General features: G+C 35.6%; 1 protein-coding gene across 1 annotated transcript; it reads right to left on the bottom strand.

Annotated features, from left to right (window-relative positions):
• Nucleotides 1-3753: 3753 nt before the first annotated feature.
• On the bottom strand, nucleotides 3754-6869 carry LOC117615115 (mitochondrial import receptor subunit TOM20-like). Its single transcript, XM_034344121.1, has 6 exons — nucleotides 6541-6869; nucleotides 6345-6423; nucleotides 6045-6214; nucleotides 5906-5953; nucleotides 5083-5172; nucleotides 3754-4126 (listed from the first exon to the last, which is right to left on the bottom strand). The coding sequence occupies exons 1-6, from the start codon at nucleotides 6637-6639 to the stop codon at nucleotides 4004-4006; spliced, it is 609 nt and encodes a 202-aa protein (XP_034200012.1). The 5' UTR covers nucleotides 6640-6869; the 3' UTR covers nucleotides 3754-4003.
• Nucleotides 6870-7406: the final 537 nt, after the last annotated feature.

Raw genomic sequence — 7406 nt, forward strand, 5'->3', positions numbered from 1 at the left:
TAAAAAATAGGGGGAAAAAACAAAAAAATGAATAGTAATTGCCCTTAGCCATGGCAATGGGTGGAAACACAAAATACCATTTGCAAGGGCAACTACTATTCACGTGAATAGTGGCTGCCCTAGCTCTCCCCTTGTCATGGCTAAGGGCAAATGGGTGAAATTGCTCATGAAAGAAACAACCTTGACAAGGGAAAGGAGAGGAAGTTGTTCAATAATTAAATATGATGAGGCATTCTAAGATTCCCTACATATCATTCCTGTTGGAAACTTGGCACCGCCCTATCAATTACTGAACAGAGAGCTCTCTTTCAACAAATTATTTGTTACCAATCAATCTACCAGGCTTTGCCGACAGGGTTCGTCTTTGGCATTCAGATATTTCGAGTGAGCTAAACAGCAAACTATAGTTTGGTTAATATGCTCGGTTCAGAAGTTTGTACATCTCCATCAATAATGACTTATGCTGAGATAAACCATTCTAACAACTTCAAGGCAACAAAATACATTCCAGAGAAGGGGAACAAACCAGAAAAAAGGAAAAATGAATGCTTGTATCACTTGCTTTGACAAGGAAAATAAAGCTCACTCACCAAGTCTAAAGAGTGGTGTTAGGTTTACAAAGGGTTTTATAATTAGTCTAACAAAAAGTTTAACATTTTCCAAGTCTAAAACATTGCAGGAGAACTGCAAACTTATGAGGACAAACACCAACAAGGTTTCAACTAAGAAAAATCATTACATTGATGATTGTCATTAATTTGAGGGTCAATGTTGATGCATGAAAATCTGATCATTACTAAAAGAGGAAAAATCTGATATTTACTAAAAGAGGAAATAATCTGCGTTGCCTAAAAAATGGTTCTAGCACTGACCAGACCAAGAGTCAAAAGAAAGAAACGGAGCACCAGAATAAAGTAGGCCTCAACAGTTTATCCACTGCTTTATTTCTTTCCAAGGATTGTGCATCACTACTTCTCAAGACACGGTCTCCTGTACTAGATACACTATGATAAATCTTAGGCCAAGTAGGAGATATTATTAGCTCCGTCCCAATGTAGTCAACTTAACATATTCACAGATCAGAAATTGATATTCTACCTACAATTTAGCTTCCAAGGGTTGGTCTTCTAAATAATGAAGGAGGTTGAGAAATAAATGGTAAGAAAACAACAAGGACCTTATACTACATCATATTTCCATGGAAGTATGAGATCTATAGGCAAAACGGTCAAAGGGAACATGCCGGTATCTCCATGTGCCGGAGTAAAACATGACACACATACCCTCTTGAAGGAGTTTCAGACTAAATAATGGCCTTCAGATAACATATTTGACCAATACTCTACTTTACCACATTAAAGATTTTTAACAACTGAACATACAAATTCAAAATTCACCACTTGTGAGTGGAAACTTCTGTGTGCGTGCTCCCAATCATGAAGAAATACATGACTTGGTGTGATGGTCACACTACATAGTAGTGTTACTAATCCACAATATGGTGGATGACAATGTTGACATTTTATGAACGTAGGGTATAGCATCACACGGCTGTGTGATCCTCGCACCGAAAAATTACTCACAAACACAAACATGGATGTGAACATGTTCATCTGTGCAGTCCTAAGTACCTTCTAAAAGAATCATAAGAGATCTTTTCTACATGTTTATTTTCTTATCGGAAAAATTTTCTGATAGACATTTCAGAAATCATACACGCAAATGAACATTTCATTTTGAAAGGTTACTATGAATATGGAAAAGTCTATTACAGTTTTATCTGACATAAATACAAGAATACAGCTCTCTTAGTCTAGTAGTACGTATGTTCTAAATGTTGGAAGAGGTAGCAAGTTTGAAACCCTCCCACCTCCATTAATCAGAAAATAAAAATAAAAATGAACTCCATTAATTTCAAATTTCAACTACAGTCGTATACTTGGAATCCACTTAGATCTAGCATGAGTATGATAAGCTCATCATAAGAATGCTATAGGTACTTAATAAAGCTGTTATTATAATTATTAGTTTCAGGCTAATAATTGATCAATTAGTGCAAATCCAAAATATCATAACATTGTGTTAGCTCCAGAAAATTCAATTGCAGTTGTTTATATTATAAATGCTCAATCATTATGAAATGAATTTCTCTTTGAGAGAGACTACTCTGCATTCCCATGTTTCCCTCCACTTTTCTGCGTGCGTGCGTGCCGTGAACCTAAAAACAGGATTTGTAGCTCCAAACAATAACTTGACTAATATAGATCTCTTCTTCCCTTATTAACTCTGGAGTGAAACATTAACACAAGATAAACCAAAGAGATCTTCCTGAAAAATGGCCTGAATCCAACTAATCTAAAGACAAAATAGCCACGTTTGTTAAAGTTTGAACAACCAACTTTTAGCAGTCTCAGACTAAAATAACCCGATTACCAAAGAGTAAGAATTCCACCATCTCTTAAAGGAACAAACCAAAACCCAAGTTATCTCCTCCTTCATCTCTGGTCTTCAAAAAAGAAGGGGGAATAAAAAAAAAAAAATACATTGACATCATTCACACACTGCTTCAGAGCTTTTTGCTGGACAGATCGCCAGGGAGAGTAGAGACCAGAGGAAACTCCAACAACACCGTTCACTCTGGTGATGTTTCTACTAGTACTGTCACCGCTACAGTAATGGCAAAAACATAAGCTGCGCAGGAAAGGCCCAAAGCCAATCCCAGTGAACAGTGAAGCTTCATAGGGTCTTTCTGTCCAAGTGGAAAAACTCCACGAAAGAAAAATTAATGATTCATATAAATCGCTTAATGGTAAATGCCCCAAATACACCCAACGAGTAACTAATAATCCTGTTATGCATCCTCTATCTCTACGAAGGAATTATTCAATTATTGTTCACTAATAAATAATAGTGGAACCATTGGCGCAGAGTCAAAAAGTGATTGGTAACTTCAACTCCATTAACAACCACTTATGAATCTTTTTTCGGATTACACCCATTATCTCAAGTTCTCAGACGTAGCTCACTTCTTTTTGGGTGTGAAGCAGTGTCAAACCAAAATACCCAACAAGCATTAGCTCTCCCTGAAAAGGAGGTGCCTCATTTCCACCCCCAAGCATTTTTTTTAATTTCCCGTTTAAAGACAAAAATCCCACTATTTGCTCATTCTTCATCGAATCATATGGATCGATCTAGCAATGATGGAATTTATATTATGTTTACTAAATCATATGAAATTTTACCTAACCCATATAATATATGTAATGTCTCAAATACGTATGAATGGAGGAATAACCCTATTTCTTTCCCCTTTTTACCTTTTTATTTTGATCTAATCCCTATCGTCTCCCTATTCTCTCTATATTTGAAAGACCCCTTTTTTTCATACAACCTCGACTCAAATTTTTAGACACAGATTGTGAGTTGAGGACTTTGGGCGCACATTCCAAAGATTGAGGAATACTATTCTTCTTTTGTCTTTTGCGTGTAGGTTATGAGATTAAGGGTATTTTGGTATCTTTCAGTGAAGTTGGCCACAATTAAATCCTTCCAGAAAGTTGGCTACAATTATATCTTTTTAGAAAGCTGGCTAGTTTCCACTATGCCACTTAGAAAGTGGTTTAAAAAATGATAATAAGAGAAAACATTCTATAATGAACCCCCAGACATATTATACAACCAACAAATGATAAATTCTGTGAAAACCTCTAAAGAGTACTGAAGAGCAAGGCAACAAGTAGCTCGATGGGAACATACAAAAACCAACCAACACAGATCACTATCCATTATTTTGTAAGAGAACAAGCAATTAACTCATATAAAAATGATATTCCTAATTAGAATAGAAACACAGAAAAAGTTATGGTCAAAATCAACATGTAGTTAGCATACCACATGATTTACTTGAATTACTACAACTCAACCAGATGAGTATCTTAAAGAAAATATTAACCTTCAACCAAATGTGCTGGAAGGGTTACTTCAGTCATAAGATATATAAAGCTTATCTTGGGGGTGGGGGTGGCATGTTAGATTTCGCCATTCCAACCCATGCAACAATGCCAACTGCAAGGATAACCCATCCAAATATGTCATACTTCAGATCACTGCTCTTCTTGGTCTTGGTCTGGAATCAAACAAACAATTTAATTAGAAGTTCCTCCTACGAATACAAAATGAAGCTTTCTATCATCTAGACAATGAAAAGCTTAAACTATCCTAAAGAAACATATACTTATGTACCCATATTTGCACATAAACAGGACTTCAAGCTAGTTTCAAAATATGGAAAAGATTCTACAAGTAATCGAAGGTAAGTAAAAAAACTAGTATTCATTGTAATCTAGTGCACTCGTACATTTATCTATATATTCCCTTTGTAGGGGTGGGGGTGGGGGGTCGCGGTACTTCACACTTTGGACAACCTGTTACTTTAGATCCTAACCGCCACATCTTAGTCAAATTTGAAAGCTATATTCCATGATCCACAATTCTTATCCTTCTTTTATTGTAGCTGTAACCAAACAACACCACTGAATTAACCAAAAAATAAAAATTCCAACTACAGTTTTGGATATGTATGACTTTTCAACCAATGGTGACAAGGCAAATCAAGTTGTAATTTGATACTACAAAAGAGTAATATACTTATCAAATCACACTTATAAAATGGGCCAGTAGTGTTAGCCCATAGGCATTATTGCATCAGCATCGTTAGGTCCTTATGATTTACAAAATTATCGAATAACTATTACTTCAATCATTAATTTGTGCTAAGGATGTAGACTTCAACAATTCCATATCATATACAATCAGGTACATGTTTTAACCTTTAAATATAATTGGAAAGGTAACAGAGCATGCGGGTCCCTACTTAATTATACAACCAAATAATATGTTGAATGGATAATATAAGAGAAAGTTGTTAAACATCTCAATCCAATACAACGTAATTTAATGTCGATAACAATTACAAACAGCCAGCTAACAACCAATACAGGAACATTTGTGGCCAAGGAAACAACAAAGAAACACACTGGAACAGGATGCACTTAGAATAAAGTAATAATTTGAGAGTCTAACCTTTGTACTGGAAGATGGAGCAGCAGGTCCCCCACCCAGAATTTGCTGACCCATCCCTTGCTTATGGATCTCCATATGTAATTCTGGTGCCTAGGAAGACATGAACAACAATTACCTATGTCGCACTTGTAATGTAGAATCAAACTAATATAATTACATAAATATTAAACCAACTCCAAAGTTAGCAAATTTTTCAGTCCTAAGCTGGACAGTAGGAAGGCCTAGCCTTTACAGAATAAGATTGCTTCTTATTACAAACAACAGCCACATGCCATGGTCCTATAAATGATAATGCCCTTCAACACTCGCCCTCTTACCTTCACCACAGTTAGGACTTCAATCCTTCCCGACCTATTATCCACCTCATATGGGATGAGGTAACTTGGGTCCACAGACCCAGGGCTGTTTGTGCTTTGTTTGGTTCTTTAAGCCTTTGTCCCCATGGTACCAAAAATCATGTTATAAAAGAAAACCTCTTGAGCCCACCAATACCTATACCCAACTATATAATAATGTATGGCAGCAATTTAGGATCTGTACCCTTCGATCTGAAGGTTGCCATAGCCCAGGCAATACCAGTTCTGAAATTGCTTCACCTTTTAACTTTATTACTTATGAACTTCCTCATCCCACTGTATTACATCCTAGGCCTCTGAACTTAAGTTAATTCCAACATTCCAATCAACCACATTAAAAACACTCAGTTCTAGTCAATAGCTAAGATTCCCAAGAGAACTCTTGCGTCGAATCTGCCAAAAAATTCATAATACAATACCATATCACTAACAGAATAGATTTCCAAGGGAAATAACATTAGAAATACCTTAGATGTGACTTCTAAGGACTTCTGATAAAGCTCGTTACCAGGATCCTACAAAATCAAACCCACTGTTAATCCTCTCTTCAATTCTAGGATATTCAAATACAACAAATATTGAGAATTCAGATAGGCAATAAATAACCTCATCCGCAGCCTTTTGGAAAAATTCAGACGCCTTATCAAAATAAGGCCTTGCCTCGTCGAGGTCAGGGGTCAGAAATGCGAAAGAGGTGTGGGCATTTCCTAGGCACCATAGTGCATCATGCTTCGCGGGGTTTATTTGCAAAGCCTCCTCCAACTTCGAAATCGAATCTAAACAAATATCGTGTTCAATTGCATTCTTATTACAGAAATTAAATTCCAATTAAAAATTAAAATAAAACACTAACACAGCTTCTAATTAGGGTTTAAAGAAGCAACAAAAAAAATTGATCAAAATTACCATTAATCATGCCCTTCGAATCTGCAAGGCTTTGAAACTGCGATAGTTCGAGCAACGCGCCTCCCCATTTAGTTAAATTCTGCACCGAAATAACAACCGGGTGAGTTTACCATTAAGCATGTAAATTGAAAATCCCTGAAAAACGAAAGCAGATAAGAACAGAGAGAGAGAGAGAGAGAGAGAGAGAGGCACGAACATCGGCATCGAGAGGGTTCTTGGCGTAGTTAACTTCGGCAGTTTTGCGAGTGTGCTCGAAGAGCAAAAGGCGATCGAAGTCGTCCTGAGAGAATTGCATGGCTTTGGATTCAGGTGAGTGACGGCGATTTTGGGGCCAAAAGGTTTGTGGCTCCCTGTCTGGAACTTATTAGGGTTTGCAGTTTTTTTATTTTGTTTTTTTGTTTTGGTAGGGGCAGGCAGACAAGTAGAAAACTTCACCTTGCGCGACACACCACGGCAATGCCTAGAACCGCCTTCTTACGATTTTCGTGGTTCACACGTGTGCAATCTGCCACTCGCCCACACTGGTCCCGAGTCCCATTTTCTTCCTTGTTTAGAAACTTTCGGAGATTTATGAAAAAATACTAGAAAATATCATTGGTTAATATAGATATTAAGAATTAAAATTATTAATTAAATAATGATAATATGATAAATTCATAATTTTTTATATTAAAAAAATAAAATTAAAAGAAAAATCAGATAATCTTTCTACATATATAAAGTAAAAGACAGAAAATGGTGAAACATTCAAAATACTAAAAATGCCATTGGTTAATACAAATATTAAGAATTGAAATTATTAATTAAATGAGGATAATATGATAAATTCACACTTTTTCATATTAAAAAAATTAAAAATTAAAAGAAAAATCAGATAATCTATATATATAAAGTAAAAGGCAGAGAATGGTGAAACATTCAAAATACCAGAAAATGCCATTGGTTAATGCAAACATTAAGAATTGAAATTATTAATTAAATGAGGATAATATGATAAATTTACACTTTTTCATATTAAAAAAATTAAAATGAAAAGAAAAATCAGATAATCTATATATATAA

This window comes from Prunus dulcis, chromosome 1 (genome assembly GCF_902201215.1).
Source record: "Prunus dulcis chromosome 1, ALMONDv2, whole genome shotgun sequence".
NCBI classification, from domain to species: domain Eukaryota; kingdom Viridiplantae; phylum Streptophyta; class Magnoliopsida; order Rosales; family Rosaceae; genus Prunus; species Prunus dulcis.